The sequence below is a fragment of the Dermacentor albipictus genome, chromosome 3 (assembly GCF_038994185.2).
Source record: "Dermacentor albipictus isolate Rhodes 1998 colony chromosome 3, USDA_Dalb.pri_finalv2, whole genome shotgun sequence".
In the NCBI taxonomy this organism is placed as follows: domain Eukaryota; kingdom Metazoa; phylum Arthropoda; class Arachnida; order Ixodida; family Ixodidae; genus Dermacentor; species Dermacentor albipictus.
Window position 1 is genome coordinate 12,285,069 of NC_091823.1, and position 19,384 is coordinate 12,304,452.

General features: G+C 41.5%; 1 protein-coding gene across 1 annotated transcript in view; it reads right to left on the reverse strand.

Annotated features, from left to right (window-relative positions):
• The window catches only part of LOC139057235 (rho guanine nucleotide exchange factor 17-like), a 215,275-nt gene that overhangs the window by 32,266 nt on the left and 163,625 nt on the right, over positions 1 to 19,384 (reverse strand). Inside the window, exons 6-15 of the mRNA XM_070535096.1 lie at positions 19,009 to 19,125; positions 18,791 to 18,883; positions 16,208 to 16,384; positions 9,961 to 10,011; positions 9,741 to 9,850; positions 7,225 to 7,319; positions 6,317 to 6,429; positions 3,321 to 3,430; positions 3,101 to 3,192; positions 564 to 831 (exon numbers count right to left, since the gene is read on the reverse strand). Coding sequence (XP_070391197.1) covers positions 564 to 831; positions 3,101 to 3,192; positions 3,321 to 3,430; positions 6,317 to 6,429; positions 7,225 to 7,319; positions 9,741 to 9,850; positions 9,961 to 10,011; positions 16,208 to 16,384; positions 18,791 to 18,883; positions 19,009 to 19,125 — 1,226 coding nt within the window. The remainder of the gene's footprint in view (positions 1 to 563; positions 832 to 3,100; positions 3,193 to 3,320; positions 3,431 to 6,316; positions 6,430 to 7,224; positions 7,320 to 9,740; positions 9,851 to 9,960; positions 10,012 to 16,207; positions 16,385 to 18,790; positions 18,884 to 19,008; positions 19,126 to 19,384) is intronic.

Below are 19,384 nucleotides of genomic sequence, written 5' to 3' on the forward strand. Positions count from 1 at the left end.
AGCCCCTAGTGGCAGCTTCTGTCTCTGAAGCTAACTTGGCCTGAAGTTATGTGATCAGCAAAAAAAGTATTAAAGGATTCTGGCAAGTGCTTCTTTTCTCCTGCAGGGATGCTGGTGGTTTCTGGTTAGAATATGCCTTGAGTGTGCTAACTTAATGCATCTCCCTTTCAAAGCATTGAATGTTTACTCCTTAGAGCTGGTGTTTGGTAAAGTTAAACCACTACATGTGTGCCTTCAATATTTGGCTGATGTTGAACAGGGGCTGTACAAGTACAATGTGTGATGAGGGAGATATATGAAAAAAGCCAATGCAATACAAAGGATTTAAAGTGTTGATGTACCTGAAAATAAAATGATGTTAAGAAAAATTCAATCGCAAATGCAACACAGGAAAGGCACACGAGATTAATGCAACAGCGGATGTCTTATTCACTGCTGCAACCCAGATAAAAAAGACCAGTCAAGCTGTGTATCAGACACGTTAGTTTTGGAAAATGCAAGTTTACTTTTTTTTCAGCTGCACAGAATTTATAATGACTGCGTGGCAATGCCAGGCTGCTCACACTGGGCTGGCCGCTGGGATGGAAGCGATGCACAGGATGCGGGCGTTGCAGACACCATTGCAGGACATGACTGTGGGCTCCGGTTGGAGGCTGAGCACGCATACTTGACCCACGTAGCCATCGCTGTTGCAGACCCAAACGTCTCGCAGGCCATGGGCATTGAGGCCCAGGGTGGCCACTGCGCACGTGAACTGCAGTCCCGCCCGAGTCTTGCGGATTGGCACAGGATGCAGGAACTCTGGGGGTGGCCGCCGGTCTGTGGACAGCGCTGCACCAAGAAATTCAGTTCATCAATGACTGACTGCTCTTCTCACTGTTGAAATTTGAGTTTATTTTGCAGCACAGGGATTATTAGTATGGATGGCTTTTCATCATCATCATCATCATCAGCCTGGTTACGCCCACTGCAGGGCAAAGGCCTCTCCCATATTTCTCCAACAACCCCGGTCATGTACTAATTGTGGCCATGCCGTCCCTGCAAACTTCTTAATCTCATCCGCCCACCTAACTTTCTGCCGTCCCCTGCTACGCTTCCCTTCCCTTGGAATCCAGTCCGTAACCCTTAATGACCATCGGTTATCTTCCCTCCTCATTACATGTCCTGCCCATGCCCATTTCTTTTTCTTGATTTCTTTTTTTCTTGATATGAACAACACAATGGATGGCTTTTCAAGTAACATTAAAATATAGGTTTGCTCATAGAAAATATTAGTCAAATCTCATTGAAGCAAAGACAAATCAGACATGAGAATAGGTTTTGTTATATTTGATATTCGTTATAGCATATATTTATTAGGTGCTAATATTGCTAAGAGAACTTTACATTTATTTCATTACATCCAATAATTCACTCTATCTGTGTTCACCAGACTGAAATTAGACTGAATTCTGATTTAGGCAGTGCCAAACGAAGGCTTATCAATGTAACCTCATTCATTTCAGTTATGGGGCTTAGCTTCCCAAAGCAACACATAGGCTATGAGAAATGCAGTCACCTCTGCAATCTGGAAATAAACAAGTGACCTTATGTTTGAGCAGCAAAGCACTGTTTTCACAATCAATGCACACTCAGGGCAACCAGTAATGCAACTTTCCTGTATGTTGACAAGCAAAAATTTGGTCAAGGAGATTCAATTTAACTCTTTTCTTATTGGACCCAAGAATATAGATCAATTTGATCAACAGTTTTTCAATATGTTCTTAAATATTGCTGTTGGAACTCTTCCATAAGCAACACGATGCACCATATCAAATGACAACTGCACTTAAATCTATTAATCGGATTTGACAATCCTCATTAGATTCGGGAGTCATGAAATATAATACTCTGACAGGAGGGACCGTGGAAACTAACCTCCAGAGCTCCTAGCACTTACTCAGTCAAAAAATGCAAAATTTGTGCTTTGGCCAATTCAGCAACATAATTTTTTTATTGACACCAACAGTGAAGACACACAAGCTTCCGTCAGGTTGTCCAAATTTCCAATCTGGCATCTACACTGTTTTAACGTTTTCTCCAACGTCGGTACATGCTCAGGAGTGTGTGTTGTTTTGATAATTGTGTTTGACTAATACCAAGTGCAACTTTACGTTTTTTCCGCCATGGGTTGCTCATGTCCATCAGCGTTTCAACAGCACATGTACAACTTATTACGAGCAAACCTTCCCATCTTGTAGAGTATTCACTCACACAAAAGCACCCAGTCAATTTCAGGCTGACCGTTGCCAGATGCTTGACTAGTAGTCAAATCTCTTACTTTTTGAACACCCACTACGCAAACACTTTTATTCATTCATTTACAATACTGTGTAACACTGCACTTTACAGTATAGTACTGTACAAGTACTGTACAAAACATGTGAAGGCCCCAGCACCAGTCAGATGCATGACTAGACCCAGCTTGCCTACACAGAAAAGCAATTTGAACACAAAAATCAGGCATGAGGGAGCTCGCACAGTCTCACCAATTTGACAAGCATTGGTTCACGAGCACAAAGAACGCATTTAAAAAAGGGACCAGGTGTTTGCTGCAATGAGTAAAAACAAATGCTTTCTGCACAATAGGCGCTCACCCGTTTTCACATTTGTGAAGCCACAGCTTTCCCACACTGCATGGGTGTCACTCTGGCTAATATTCAGGCCAACAAATCTGGATAAGTTTTTTTTTTTTTTATGATCTGACTTACAGAAATGGAAACTATGATAAAGGCACAGTTTCTCTATATTTCAGATTCGTTTTTACTCTTGGTACTTCTACTAAAAATAGCAAATTATGACTTTCATTCATGATTTTTGAGGTGCTTCTTCGAAGTTTCACATAAGAATTCTCAAAACCTTTCTGAGCAACTATTGCTGCTTTACTTTAATTCAAAACACCAATCATCATGATGCAATTAAATTTCATGGTATACATTTTGAGTAATACACCTTCAAATAAGTTGTTAAAACATAAGAACAATGGAAATGAGCATAATTCAAGCTTGCAGTGTGAATTTGCACACCAATATTCTCAGAGTTCTAGAAATCTTCAACTCACCAAGTTTCTGCTTGGCTTCATTGAAGGCAACTTCCCATGAAGACCGTTTTTCCGTGGAAGGGAATATAATGGCTATGTTCTCAACACCCTCTCTGTAATATAAGAGAATCCCATATAGTCTCTGCACTACTCTGTTTACAGCTTACTGTTACAATGCAACAAGCAAATTTGTTTTGCGCACAGTTGAATAAATAACATTTTATGTATTTGGAACACTTACGGAGTGGTCACTGACAGTTGCAGGTTTAGAAGCTGCAAGTCATAGCTTTGCCGCTCAGCAAGCTGCTTGTTCAAGCAATTTGTAATTTCTTTTACTGCATCATCCAGGGTCTGTGAAAAAAAAATGTTATTTGTTAATTTATATGCATGTCAAGCAGCAATAAAATGACCGTGGTGTCCCTGCTTGAAACAGAAAACTTTGAAGCCCCCACAAGCAATCAGTACTTCGGTGGTTTATTGAAAAATCAATTTTTCCTTGCATCGAGTTCAGAACCAATAATATTGCACCATTAAAAAATATGCAAATAAGACAAAGAGTTCGCTGGAAAATAGAGACTTGGGGGGATCAAGATTGGCCAAAACAGAGAAAGCCTCAGGTTGGAGCCACTGTTTCAACAAGAGGATTTGTCTTCATCAGCATCTTAATAAAGAAATTTGTCAGGGCCTTGACAGATACAAGTTCTTTAGTCAAAACATTGGCTCCAAGCTGAGGCTTCCCTTGTTCAGCTACTGTTGACTACATCAGTAAAAATGTCAAGTGTGAGTTATCTTAATCAGGTGGTTATATAAGGTGCCAGATACATTGCTGTTAAAAACAAGTTCTTTGACAAAGTTGGTCAAAAAAAGCCACAGGCCTACACGGCACACACAGTGCAGTCGCAGGGTAATCTGGAGGAGCGTCTCCATATACGATCATCGTAAATTGATAGAACACAGTAACCGCAAGTACTAAGCATATTTAAAGTCACATTTGCATACAATTACTGAAACACATAAAGGTGTGCTTTATGATCGGAAAAGTAGGTTGAGAAGGACATGCAGAGGGGCAATAGGGGTACTTTTATGTTTGGAAATAAAAAGTCCAAACAAGAACCGTTGCGTGAAGAATAACCCACAGAAACAACCTGCCAAAAAGATGAGAAAACCCTCCTGTTTTCTGGAAGAAAACTAGAAAGAAATACTTTTTAAGCAACAGAAGATTGTCATCAAGCCCAGTATGGCCCACTATGAAACTGAAAACCCCATTGGTATTTAGGACAACTCCGCTATTTCTTCAGCTTCTGAAGGAAAAGAAAGCACTTAACTCTATTTGACAGATATTGCATCGATAAAAAAATATTTTCCAGACTTTCGTATATGAACTGAGTTGTTATCAGTGCAGGCATACTAATTTGGTGTTCCCTTTCATAAGAGTAGAACATACTACGCATCTCAATTCACATGTACCTAAATTACTAATAGCTAGCTACCAAAATTCTTGTTAAAGGGACACTAAAGGGAAACAACAAATCAGTTTAGACTAATAAAGCATTGTTTGAGAAACCTGCAGGCAGTCATTTCAAGAAAATAGTTTGAATATTAGATGAGAAAATGAAGGTCAAACTATCAGTATTTGAATTTCGCGCCGAAACGCCAGCGCCGGTACGTCAGCGTGACGTCAGGGATTCTAAAGTTTGTTTTCGCATTTGGGCCGCGTTGGCTGAATAAAGGTTCCCGAAACTTGGCATGTTTAATATTTGGTTCCTTTAGAACACAATGTAGTCAATCTGTACCGCTATATATAATTAGTAGGCCCTAGAAGATGCCATCAAAATCCAAGACGTCACAGCCCCCAGGTGCGGGAACTCAAGTAGGCGTCGCCACCCGTATTTCGTTCTTGCGCTTTTTCTGGCTTACCAAACGTCTTATCGTTGTAAGAGTGGTGTTTTTGGTGTTGTAGAACAGTGATTTACTGATGCAGAAGAAATCACTTTTCACTTTAGTGTCCCTTTAAGTAGTAATGTGCTCAACCTCCTGAGCATGTGTGGCACTGTGTTTATTGCACAAAATTTGGGAGCTTAAAGTTTAAGTTAATTTTACTGATATTCGATATTCAGCTTTCTTTCTTCATTCAATTTGATATTGGATTTGAAATCTGCTATTCGGTACTGGCAACCCCTAATAAATATTAAGTGGCAAACTACAAAGAATGCATTTCTAGTGTTGAAATTTTATAACCATTATTGGTCCAATTTTTGTAGGCATTCAACTTCTATTTCACACCTTGGTAGGACCAGAAGATTTTTTCGTATGACTGTAAGGTTCAAATTAAATGAAGTATTATTAGGGAAAGAAAGAACCTTTTAGGGAATTTCGAGTGTCATTAAATTAGGACATGAGTCGAATTAGTTAAATTTCATTTAAGAGAACTTGACCAAATGTTCAGGACATGCCAACCAAGCCAGTACCATGCAGACACACGGTACTGAAATGCTCCTTTCCAAACAATATGGCCACAATGCAGTTAAGAAAAGCACACCTCACAGATAATAGCATGCATAACCAGGTGACTTTTTGTAACCATCTAAACTTTTGTAAGTTGCCATGTTGACATGCAGCGTTAATAATCAAATGCACACATGTGAAGATACTAAGGGCACATCAAATAGAAAGGTGTTTTGCAATGTGACTACATGTAGAATGTTGCATCAAAATAGAAGCATCTTATAAGCAGCCCTTTAAGCCACAATGGTTGCTTGCTTGTTCGGGCCCAAATTTACCCAAAAATTGACTTTTGTGGTGGGTTTTATTTAACACCATACTTTGATTTACAGCAATTACAGCTTCCTCCTGAATAAATCTGAATTTTTCATTGTATGCTGGCAATGCCAGGTCCAGAATGTGTGGATTTATTATGCATTAGTACCAGCTGTGCCATCTATCACAAGGAGGGCAAAATATGTCAGCACTATACTGTCTCTGCAATAGGCATTTTACTTTTCTAGGCTGTGCCACCATATGTTTCACTGAGAAAACTGCTTTTCCCATTCAGCATTGCCACAGATAAACTGTGCTTCTGATTTATGATGCAAGAAATTGGCATGCACTGCACTCAAGCGTGGTATTTAACCAGAACATGTGTATAATGTGGACCTAGGCAGTGTATGTAAATCATTTAAGCATTTCCAATATTGAACCACCATTGATTTCCCCAACTGAAAATTATTTTTTTTTCACCTGATGAGGGCAGTTCAGTCGAGAGGCAAGCTCAGATATCTGTGTTATAACAGACATGTCCTCTTCCAAATTTTCTGCTTCTCGTATAGCCCTTTTAAGTCCTACATCAGCAGCTGAAAGGCAATGTCATCTTTTATTGACAACAGAATGGCATCCATCTTCAATAGTAATTGTTGGTGAATGTAATTTCCTGCTTATTACTACTAAAGCAGGTAAGACTTTCAAATGTGTTCACAATACAATCACATAAATTCAAAGCGTGACAGGCCCCCTAAAAGCACTGTAGGTGACAGGTCAACAGCAAGAATCAGGGCACAGGACATAGGCACATTGTTTGGGGCTGTCGTGCCTGCAGCTCCTGTCTTTGCTACATATTACATTCTTCTTGAATAATGCCAGGTTGAGAAACAGTGCTTTAAAATTTCAACACCAAACCAACTAGCCCAACTTCACACACTTGCACATTTAAAGCTTGAAACAAGTACAGGTAGCTCACCACCCTCTAAGCATCTCAGTGCATCTAAATGTAAACGTGTCACTTTGGCGATCTCACAATACTTACATAATATATGCTTAGACACCTATCTACTACAACAGAACATCACCTTGGCATTCACAAAGTTATAGTACCACCAATCCAAATTCATCAATCTAATGCACTTGTATCCTTTAAGAATGCTGCCATTATAGTTATAGATAGATGTAACTTAAGCTCCTCCAATTTTCACAGCCCTCAAAAGGCACCATAATCATATTCAGCTCAGTACTGAAATAAACATAGTAGCACTACCGCAAGTGCTGGCATGAGCAAAGCGAAGCACTCAAGATGACAGTATGTTCATGTTTCTTCTGCTATCTATAACAATACTTGCTGCAAATAAAAAGGAAAAAAAGAAATAGGAACTCACATTTTAAGATGTCCAGATTGTCAAGAGAAAACCTAAGTAGCAGTTTGTACTTGTTCATATCAAACACAGAGAAACCAAAGCCAGCTGGAGAACTCCTGCACAAAAGCAAATACGTATATTTTTCGATGCATGCTGATGTGTGTCCATAGTAATAACATTGGCCCTCCATTCTGTGATAACATACTCAACTTCTTGACACTTCTGTGTTGTTCTTACCTTAAAAGGCCCCTCACCAGGCCCCATAACAAATTTTGGTTATACGCTGGAAGCTGTTACGTGTCCTCTAGGGAGCATTCTGCCACAAAAATGTTTCAAGTCGGCTCATTAATAGGTGAGACAGAAATATTTCAGTTCCGTGAACCCATGATTTCAGCAGGCAGGCTCCAGTGCATAATGAGACTCCCTCTCCACTCGCCCCTTCTAGCCTTCGCAAGCGGAATTCCTTCCCTGCGTTCTCCCATGCCAGACATTGAGGATCGCGTGACACGTCACGGGCACCGCCTTCACTTCTTTTTTTCTCCTCGCCTTTTTTTTTTTTTTCCACCGACAGTGTTGTGCGCGAACTATTGTTTCGTTCGCGCAACGCACGATACTGCGCGCTGTGCACAAGGAAACATAACTAGCAGTATAAATCAGTGCTACACAAATACTGAGGCAGAACAAGCGGATCACAGAACGTGATCACGTGCTGGAAAACGGTAGAAAATGGCATAGTTTCGATACCTGCACACATGACCGCAAGACCGTGGGAACAAGCAGATGAAGCGCAAGTACATCTCTCTTGCTTCGGTGCAAAGTAAAACAAAAAACATGCAGACATTCCGTTTATGTGTTTTATTATTTCTCTAAGCTTCAGTTCATCAATTCAAGCAACAGATCACACAGATAGCAGATGTTGTATTTAATAATTCTCGAAGTCATGCGTCACCACGAGCGACGTCACACTGCGGACACGATTACAAAAGCACAGGGGCACCATTACGTCCCTGTTCGGCTTGGAGCATGGAGGCCGTGAGCGAAGAAGGAAACGGCGTTTGGATTGAAATTTCAGATCTATTCGCGGCGCGGCATGATGCAATACTTTGCAGACACAATTGTCATCGTGCAATGTAGGCTCTGAGCTTGTCAGCTCCAAATGACCAGACCTGGTGGGGGCCCCTTTAAAGGTTCTAATTGTTCTTTGTGACAATAGCTTTAGCTTTTAATTTATGACAGTGATATAGCTTTCTTTGGTATTGTAGTTTATCACCATGCTGAGCCTATTCTTTCCTATATGTATTTATCTTTGCTCAGCGTAAAAACGAATATACTTGCTTACCCAATAGGCTTACTTGCCTATTGTTTTCAGCAATTGCACTTGGTGCTGATAACCTCATTTCAAACAGTACCGTCATTAATTTATAAGACTCAGGAAACCACTGTCAAAATGAAGATGTTAGTGCTATGTAACACACAAGCTCATCACATGTATAGTACAGTGTTACAGCACCAGTGCAGACAGATTCAAAGCAAACGGCATGACCCAAATGTGAACAGCAAGGTTAGAGGGCTGTGGCTAAGTGTAGTGAAATTATGGCAAAACTGATTTCAACTTCCTTGCATGATACATCATTCTTTAGAGATGAAAATTAATGCCACAATTATTTGATTTCTACCAATGCAAGGCTTCCTGTTTACATGCTTTGAAGAGGTTTCATTTGTCCATGATGACAGGTGCTAAAAACCTCCATATTTACTCTCCCTATGTGATTTGTCCAGTTCCTTTTTATTTGTACACAATGGGCATGCTGCTCACACAATTAATTCAAAAATTTCCTGTTCAAGAAAGTGATTGCTTACTGAAGTGAGGCTATTATCACTAACAAATGAATGCACAGCATAAGGTGGCTTATCATAATCTACACAACTATAATCACTGAACCAATTGTTAATGCAACTAGTATTCAAACTAAAAGCATGCTGAAGTAACATGTAGTAATGCAAAAGTAAATTTATGTAACCAAATGTATGACACACTCTTAGGCAGCTTGTACAAGTTATCCCAAGTATGTTATAACACATCTAAACGAACGTCAAGTTACATGAGCATGTTGCAACATGCTCCTATCCATGTTGTGGCAGAACACAACATTACACTCTACATTAAATGGAGTTTCTGACATTCTGCCCATGATCCTCATTGCTATTTCTCAGAAATGTGAACCCATCTAGGTATTTTCTGTAGTGAACACACCACTGAAGGTCGGCGCAACAATTTGCAAGACTGTGTAGAAGAATTATACCTTCCATGACATGACACAAACCATGACCATAACTTCAGCATGGCACTTATCAAGCCAGCCTCCATCAGGTCTACAGTGCATGATCATTCATTATAGTTAACCATTTCTAACAAGTAAATGCTGACTGTTTTTGTCCACTGTTCCCCTTAATCACTTAAAAGGTTTATGAGTAAGCAAGTAATCAAGTGCATTTGCACAAGTTATCTAAAAAAGAAATAAAAGCAGAAAACTCACGAAGAAGGTGATGTTTTCCGCATCGTCCCACTCTTTCTTTTGATGCTTGTGATCAACAAAAGGTCAGAAAACAAGAAAAGGCATCTGTCTTTTTTTGTGCCGAGGCCACCCTGTAAAGTACAGATAGTGAAAACACCCTTAGGCATTGTTGGCTATTAATTCTGGTGAGTTCAGTGCAAATAGCCATCTGTAATGAAGAGTAACAAAGGAAGCTACTCACGGGTATTGTCACAAAGTCATAACGAATGAATGTCCGATCTGGCTGGACGAGCTAGAGAGAGGAAGCACAGGTACACATTAAGGCTGCTTTTCCCAAATTGAACTGTGCACAAAAAGTATGACAAACACGAATGCATGTGACGAATTTGTAGAAATGAAATGATGATTAAGTAAATATGTTCCTAGGGGTGAGCAGCACAACCCAGACGAAAGACAAAAGGGAGTACATGATACAAGTGCAAACTAACAACTGGTTTATTTTTTCAAGCAAGTGACTAAAATATATGGAAAATACAAACACATGTAAAGTGACGCTTACAAGGGTGAAAGGGTGTTCCTCGCCCAGCTGGCCATGTTATTTAAGTAAATAAAAATGAGCGGCGTCAACTGTCATTGACACGAGTTAAGTCATATAGCTGTGAACCTTAAACATATTGAGCCTCTGACATCAGTAGTGCTGCACTTTGCGACACCTTTCTATTTCTAAAGTGCAGCAAAACCCTTAATGCCCTTGTGCCTCTGCCAGTGCATATAATACAATCAAACCTCGATATAAGAAACATGTATAATAATGAATTTTTAGATATAACTAAATAAATTCAAAATTTGTTCAGCCATGCTTCATTTAAGCCAGGTTGAGATGAAAAATTTATTACACAGAAATAAAAATGGAGACAGCATACATCATGCACTGAGGAGCCCAAACAAGTGCTTTCTTTGGACGCCAAAAGGATGGCTTAGAGCAGGGTTTCCCAAACTTTCTGGCCTTGTGGAACCCTACCTGCCTTCCCAGAGTGCCGTAGAACCCCCCTCGGTGACGAAATCAGCAAGCCTTTATCGCACATGCACCCTGCATGTTTTTACAACATGCCGACGGCCATTGTCATACGTCACTAGATTAGAAAGTTGCTAGTGGTGGTGGTTGTGTTGCAGCAGGCGGTGTTAGTAGAAAGTTGCTTGTACATCCTACAAGCAGGAAAGTTGCTTTCAGCTTGTAAGACATACAAGTCTATTCCAATTCAGACTGCCCTGCGAGCTAATGAAACGTGTCCAGCATGAACACTGTGGGCCTGTGAATTGCACAGCAATCAATATTGAACGATGCTGCCACGACATTTCTTCTTTTTTTCTTTTTCGAAGACTAACGAAGTAAAGATGTGCTGTAAGCTTTTAACTGTTAAATTCAAGCTGTAATGTGAAAATCCACTGAAGGGGGATTGGGTCGGATTCGTTCTGGCTACCTACTGGCCTTCTGTAAACACCAAGAAAGCCTCGTTTTGTTGCTCAAATAATGATGCTGTTGCCTTGTCTGTACCTGTACGTCCCTCAAGAAGCATGCACAGTCAGTACAAAATGGCTGTGCAAGGCTTATTTCAGAGAACTAAAAAATTGGCCACTATTAACTTTCCACTGTCTTGAGCGCACACATTTTGCACATACTGGGGCTTTGTTTGGTTGTTCATAGGATTCAGTGCTAGCAAACAAAATAAATAAAGTATAGTTACACCACTCGATCAGAAAGCAGTGGGTACAGTTTTTAGCAGCGCTATAACGACAATGAAAACAGGTATTATTCTACTGTTGTATTTATGGATTCCAGAAGAGCATATGTTTGGGTTAGTTGGTACATCATTAATAACTTAAACTAGTGCAAAACACATGGAATGAAAAGAAGACTTGGACAACACAATAACTTGTACAGTTTATCCTACTCATAATGATACCGGTTTTAACAGCATATGGGTTATAACAATGAGAAGCTGCTGCACCGTTAACTTTCATATGTTTTCTATGGCGAAATAATCTGCTTACTACAATACCCCCATTCCGCATTATCATTTATAACAATGAAACCTGGCTGCTGGTTGTTCATGCCAAAAGGTAATGAAATGCAAAATCCTTGAAAAGACTAAAAGAAAAAATAGGCTCCAATCCACACTGTGAAGGTGATTGGCTAGCGAAGCAGTGGTATCACCTGATTCGATAGGCCAATGTGACTTAGCCTTGAACTGGGTCGTGCCGAGCCTTCCTACGACACAAGTGTGCCTATTGATGTTGCTGTTCCTTTTGTCGCTGATCGTATTCACATTGCTCTTCAGGTGTCCTAATTGTGTGTCTCTTGCTTTGGGCAGGAACCGCTGCATCCCATCTAGCTTGAGCACGATGCCATTGTGCATATTGACATTGCTGTCCCCGTTGCCACTCATCGTGTTTACGCTGCTCTTTGGGAGTCCTAACTATGCGTGGCCTCTCCATAGCAGGGCACTATCATCAGAACACAAATAACATCAGTTGCTAATCTGGTCCTTCTTTTACATAGGAAAGTGCAATTATGTAATTTCCTGCTTTGTATATGTTACAGTTGCCGCTTCCCGGCAACTGCATCTTATGCAACCGTAATCTTTACCGGAAAGTGCTTGCAGTGAACATTACGCACGAAGCCGAGCTTTCTGGTTCTTTCTTTTTTTTCCCTACATGGCCCGCGCTGCCGTGGATGCGCGGAGGTGAGCACCATCTGGTGGTGCTACATGGAACCCAGAGGGGCGTGCTTCCTGCTATGCTAGGTTAAGTTTTTGCACACGGACATGACAAATGCATCTGGGGGTAGAGGTATACAGTTTCGCTGTAAAAAATATTCTGCGCAGTTCAGCCAACGGATTAAGTTGCTCGTGATCGCCTTTGCTGGTTGCGTCAAAGACGTTCCTGGCCACATGGTTTCTGCGCCTCATTTGAGTCACTGCTTAAATGGAAGATGGTTGATCTGGCCACTGATCATCAGCAATGCACAACATTGCCAGTGAAAACGCACTGCTATAGATTTGGAAACAAAGTACAGTATCGTGAAGAAGTACAGACTATCACAACTGATGCTGTTTACTATCATCCGCTCAACAGAGAAGTTTGACCAAGAAAACTGCTCGGTAGACAACGAGTGCAAACTCGTTTGACAAAGTGTCTATAAGGAAGTGGAAGAGGCCCTCTACAAGTGGTTTCTCGGTGTCCATGCCATCGACTTGCCCGTCACCGAACCACTTTAGGCCACAAAGGCGAAGCTGCTTGCCCTGCTCATCAACAATGTGGACTTCTAGCAAGGTGACGACTGACTGCAGAGCTTCAAAGAGAGGCACGACACTGTTTATAAAGCCGTCACCGGCAAGGGAGCTTTGCTCGACGTGGAGGTGAAGCAGAAATAGGTGGTGGAAACATTGCCCCGCATCCTCGACAACTACATTAACACTCACATATATAATGGCGATGAAACAGGACTATTCTTCCAGATGTTGCCATCCAAGATGCCTGCACTCAAAGGAGACACGTGTAATTGCAGCAAAAACAGCAAGCAGCATCTCACTGTTTTTGTGCGCCACCATGGAAGGGAGCGACAAGTGCCCCGCATTTGTCATTGGAAATAAGAAAATTCCCGCTGCCTCCACAGTGCTGCCAGGATACCAGTACACTACTGCAGCAGCCACAACACATGGATGATGCAAGAACTATTTCGCGAGTGGCTTTTGAAGGTCAGTCAACATATCGAGTGATCTAAGAGAAAGGTGGCACTCATCTTAGATAAGCACTCCATGCCTAAGCTCTCAAGCGTGGAAGTTTTTCTTCCCTGCCGCCGAGCATGACGGCAGGCTTGCAGTCCATGGACACCGGCATGATTGCCAATTTTAAGGTCATGTACGTCGCCACGTCTTAAACAATTTAGTCTTGCTGATGGTCATGGCCACGAAGACAAGCAGGAAGCAACCAGACTTGGAAGGCTAATCTACTGATGGCTGTAAGCTTATCTTTGATGTGTGGCCCGAAGTAAGCACTTCTATGGTTCCTAAGCACCCTTTTAGGAAAGATTGCTTTGTCCGAAGCAGCAGTGACTTATACGAAGTGTGTGAAGCACCCACTGACGAATTGATGCTTGAACTATGGTCCGCAGTTGACAAAGATGCTTCAGGACTCGAAGAGTTTCTACATGCAAACAATGCAATAGATATGTCAGAACATCTGATGAGGCGATCATCGTGAACATGCTTGCATCGTATAGTGATGACAACAGTAATGGCAACCACGACAGCGATGATGCGGTAGGGCAGGCTGCCTCAACATTGCCCTAGCAGGAGGCCCTGCAGATGATTCAATCTCGCCGGGCCTTCATTTTCATGACAGAACTTCCACTGCACTATGTGGAGCACCTGGATGCCTGGAGAAGGATGTTGGCAATCTTAATGTAAAGCAAGAAAGGCTCATGGAGGTGAGGTTTTCTCATGCAAGCCAGTGAGAAGCACATGGCGAGATGCTTGTGGCAATTTCACCCGAGCATTTCTTCAAGATTTCTCAAGCTGAGAGGTTGCCATGGCAACCGTCTCGCATTTTTTAAAAGGCCCCTTTTGGCGCCACCACAGCGATGCCTCGGCGGAGATCGCATGTCACTTGCCGCCCATGGCTTCTCTTTGCAGTTGTAATAGCAGTGATGGTATAACCAGCGCGAAAGTAGACATGGAACACAAAAATAAGCGACAAGGGTAACCACTATATATGCCATTATAGCACTGCCATTATGCAGCATTACATGCAGTTATAGCAGTGCCATTCTTGAAGGCTGACAACCGCAGCTTGTTACACACAATCAGAGGATGCAGGAAGCAGAGTTAAACAGTTAAATAAGTAAACACAATCAGCAGCCAGATGGAGGAAGGCGGTGGAGAGGGGCACTGGCCTCGCCATTACAATTTTCTCCCAACAGCTCTGCCATCCCCCTATTTTGTTTTTTTTCATGCACGCAGGTTATACGAACCATCGGTTGTAACAATGGAATTTTTATGGCACTTGAATATTGTTATAAGTGAGTTTGACTGTATTGTATTTATATATTGACAGATTGAAAAGGAGCTATGTATTCATCAGGTTGCTCGTGCAACTCAAAAGTGTTGTCTTGAGAAAACAGTCTGGTAATCTTGATCTGGAACCACCTTTCAAACAGTTAGCGGCACCTTCTGCTAGGTGGACTTCAAAGGACTTCAAAGGACTTCAGCAGCACTGGAGAGGTTGTGGAATATAGCATTCAAGCTATACTGCAGGAAAATTGGCTTTAATGATAACGATCACATAATGAAAGGTGATTGTTATTAGCTCACTCATTTTTGCAGTAAAGCCTAACTGCTGTCTTACACGGCTTTTGATGCATTATTATTTTTATTTACAGTACACCCTGCAGTGCCGAAGCATTATAGCAGGGGAGTGGGTACAACATGAAGTGACTAGCACGAGAATATAATCACACAAAAGGGAGGGATGACAACGGAGCAATGCATCAAGATAAAAATAAGTACATCAAAAAAGTACATGAAAAAAGTACATCAAAAAAGTACATGAAAAAAGTACATCAAAAAAGTACATGAAAAAAGTACATCAAAAAAGTACATGAAAAAGTACATCAAAAAAGTACATGAAAAACAGTACAAGAAAAACAGTGCAAGAAAAACAGTGCAAGAAAAACGTTCATTGTTCCTGCAGTCATTAGTTTGGAAGACGATTGCAATTACAAATCACTGATTAGTCTTAAAAATGCATCCCGAGGAGCACTCACAACTTCAACTGGCAACTTATTCCATTCAGAAATACTGCGGGGAAAAAAAGAAAACTTCATATAGTTAGTTTTGCAGGAAATTTCACGTATTTTGAAACTGTGGTCTCTTCTGTTTGATATATAGTGGGGTGCTTTAAGGTATTTTAGCTTGTCAATGCCTGTCGAGTCAGTGTATATTGCGTGCAGAAGTTTCAGTCGGTGCTTCTGTCGTCTTATCTGTAACGGCTCTAGTCCGATGTGTTTCTTTATTTCTGTTATGCTTGCGTGTCTGGAGTACTGCTTTGATATAAACCTGGCAGCTCGGTTTTGTATGCCTTCTAACGTATCAATCAGATACCGCTTGTGGGGATCCCACAAGGCGGTGGCATATTCTAATTGCGGCCTTACCAGCGACTTATATGCTATGGTTTTAAGAATCTGAGGGGCAGTTCTAAGAGTTCGTATAAGTAGGCCAAGCATTTTCCCGGCTTTCCTGACGGTCATATCAATATGGCTGGAAAAGGAGAGATCAGCAGTTAGATGAACACCTAAGTATTTAATTTCGTTAACCTTCCTGAGCATGGAATCTCCCAGATTGTATGTGGGTTCATTAGTGATTTTTTAGGGAAACTAGTAGAGTGCAGTGAAACAACCAGCGATTTCTGACAAACATGAAGGGACTCACATCAATGACACCCTCGATGAGCTGCTCAATATCACGGACCCTCTGCTGCATCTGTTCATGCTGAAATGCCTCTCGCTCCATGCGGTTGATCTTGAGAGCCAGTTCATGCACCTCTTTCTGTGCCAGTACCAGCAGCTGGTGGTCAGGGTGGTCGTGCTGTGTGTGCTTTATCAGCTCCTGCAGAGGTAGCACAACAGGGAAAACTTGTCACAGTGACTCAGTGCCTGCTTTCCAAATTGGAATGAACATTTTCTGGTTACACACACAGTAACACAGTGAGAAATTGGACTAGTTGGCATTTGTTCATGCTGTCATGCTGTAATGTTCCGAGTACAACCAACAACCACGACAGGACACGCTGTTGTGCCATTACCACAAGACCGGATTCCGAATCTGCAAGACGCAGAATTTATCCCGCGAGCGCCCTTTGGACAAACCCGGGGCTGCGCCGAAAGGCACAGCGCCCTAATTCTCCCTTGACAAGTCAAGATGCTGAGCCGTCAGGCAGCGGTGTCCTGCGGAGAAGCATCGGCGAGCAACATGTCCAAACGTGCAACCAAGTGCCAGACAGCCCGGCACCGCACCTCCTTTTGCCTGGAGGTCACCGCGCGCGCGAACTTTGAACCGGGTGGCCAGCGCGGTCGCTGGTTGGACTTCTCGGACGACCGTCGAGTGCTGGCTTTGTATTGGGCCGTTTGAGTGACAACGGTTTCGCGGGGATTATAAAGCCGCGACGCGGCCGCCTGGAAAACCGGATCCGCCGACCCCAGGGAGCAGAGTGCCGCTCTCGACTGGAGTGAGATGTGTCACGCGTTTTCGCCGGACGTCGCCGTGCGGGAACAGTCGCGTTTGCTGTGAGCTCTCGGCCCCAGTGCCGATCCGATCTTGTCCTGTATAATGACCTGTATATAATGTATAAAGTCCCTTTCGTTATTCTCACTGACGCCTGAGTCGGAGTCTTCGCTACCAACGCTCTGTCACGAAACGGGTGATGACCGCTACGGGACCACCTCAAAGTACGTAATAGTGGTGACAGCGGTGCAAAGTCGTAACAACGCCAAACAAGAAACTCACATTAATTATGCTCTGTTGTTCTTGTCTGGTATGTCCTTTTGTGGTTTTGAAAAGTACTTGGAGCATCGCAAGATGAGCACACATTAATACTTCTGTTAGATATTATCCTCAACTGCTCAACCTCTTGTTTACATTTCAGCACTACAATTGCTGAAATGTAAATGAAATGAAATGAAATTTCTGGGTTTGAAAGCACTTGCAGAGAGAGAGAGGTCCACTGGCAATCTTGTACACTTTCTACTTAAGCAAAACCACCTTCACTGAACTCCAACTAATGCATGTGGTCAGCACACGGTGAGTCTGCATAGTAAGTAATAAGCACATACTCAATAATAAAGCATCAATTTGGCAACAAAAATCAATGCTGAGCACACTGTGAGTGCCTTGGGAACCTTTGTACACAGCTATCTTTCGAATCCTGCACAAATCTTGACCTCATGCTAGACAGAGATGTGTCTCTACATGTCACCTATACTAATATGCACATGCACATGATGGAAAGAAGTTATCCCTTGTTGTCATCATTAATTATTTATTTAGAGATACTGCCAGCTCGTGCACATTGGTTATTTACAGTAGTGGAACAAATAGAAATTTAGAACAGTTAACATTATGGAAAACAATCATTACAGATATTTTTTGCATTTATATCTAACAGGTCAAGGGACAAATTAACAGCACCAAATAACATTAAACAAATTATTAATAAACAAATGCACCAAGTCCCATATAGGCAAAAATATTCTATTAGCAGTTACAAATCAGGATGTAAGTGATGTGTTTTATGAATGACTCAGTCGATGATGATCAGACGGCATCTTCAGAAAGAGAATTCCCTTTGCTGATAGCTGTTGGAAAGAAGCTATACTTAAAACAGTCAATACGAACAGCAGGAGTACAAATAAACCTTGAATGGCGATGCCTAGAGGTCTCACTGTGAAGAATGTCAAAATAGTCTGCGTATTTTATGTGAACATTCAATATGCATTACGTATGTACACTGAACCAAGAAAATGTATGTTGATGTTACTCTCTACACTTCCACATCATACCATGTACGAAACAAGCAACATCAGATAGCCATCACATACTTTCTGGAATGCAAGAGCTGGTTACTATGTCAACACAGCTACACAGCTGCTAACATTTCACATGTAAACACAAATTGGACATAGTGTACACCTCAAGCCACGCCATGTGAATATAAATGTCAGTAGCAGTCTGATATGACCAACATTTGATTCAATTAGCAGGTGCTGCTATATTAGATGTGACAGACTCTTAATGTAAGGATTTCGTCATCCATTACTAATGACCGTACTAAAGCAAAATATTTGTGCAGCACAATACTCTACAGTAAAACTTTTTTGTTGAATTTTTTTCAGACTGTATTGAACACCAAATATTTGGCTGCACTGTCAGAATGTATTTGCATTTGCCACCCATGATAATGCAATAATGTGCTATCCTCATAGACACCTACATTAAGCAAAGCAAGAGAATGGTCACCTTTATTAGAAGTTCATAACGAGGTATCCTCTGCACTGGCATGATAAGAAGGGCATCCAGGGCTAATTTTCCTTTGTGCTCCCTCGATGTGTTCTGCGGAGCAGTAGAACATGTACCAATGGCATCAAAAATATGCAAAGGCAGCTTGACATCTTTCAAGAACATCCCGAGTGCTGACTGCCAATAAGCTACAATTCAATAATGTGTGACTGACCAACCTCAAGAAACTTGGCAAAGGCAGGCTTTGCCTGAGTTGCCATCTTGATGGCCTCCTTTGCTGACTTCCAGTTGTTGATAAATGCAGTGTACGTGTCTATCACAGGCTGTTTAGTGAACTGCAAAAGAAGGAAAGTGAGAACGCAAACTGTTAGACATCATAACTTTTTCAAGGTCCATGTCTTCTTCCTATGTGAAGATGTTTTTAGTATTACTATTATTATTATTCTTTTAACTGGAGAAGCAAAAAATGAAGCAGTGACAACACAATAAGTACCTTCAGAAAGAAATACATTAAATTAACAGCAAAATATTTTTTAGGTCAACTTAATACAGCACTGAAGTTACTTTCGATAAAGCGACGCACAACCCACAAAA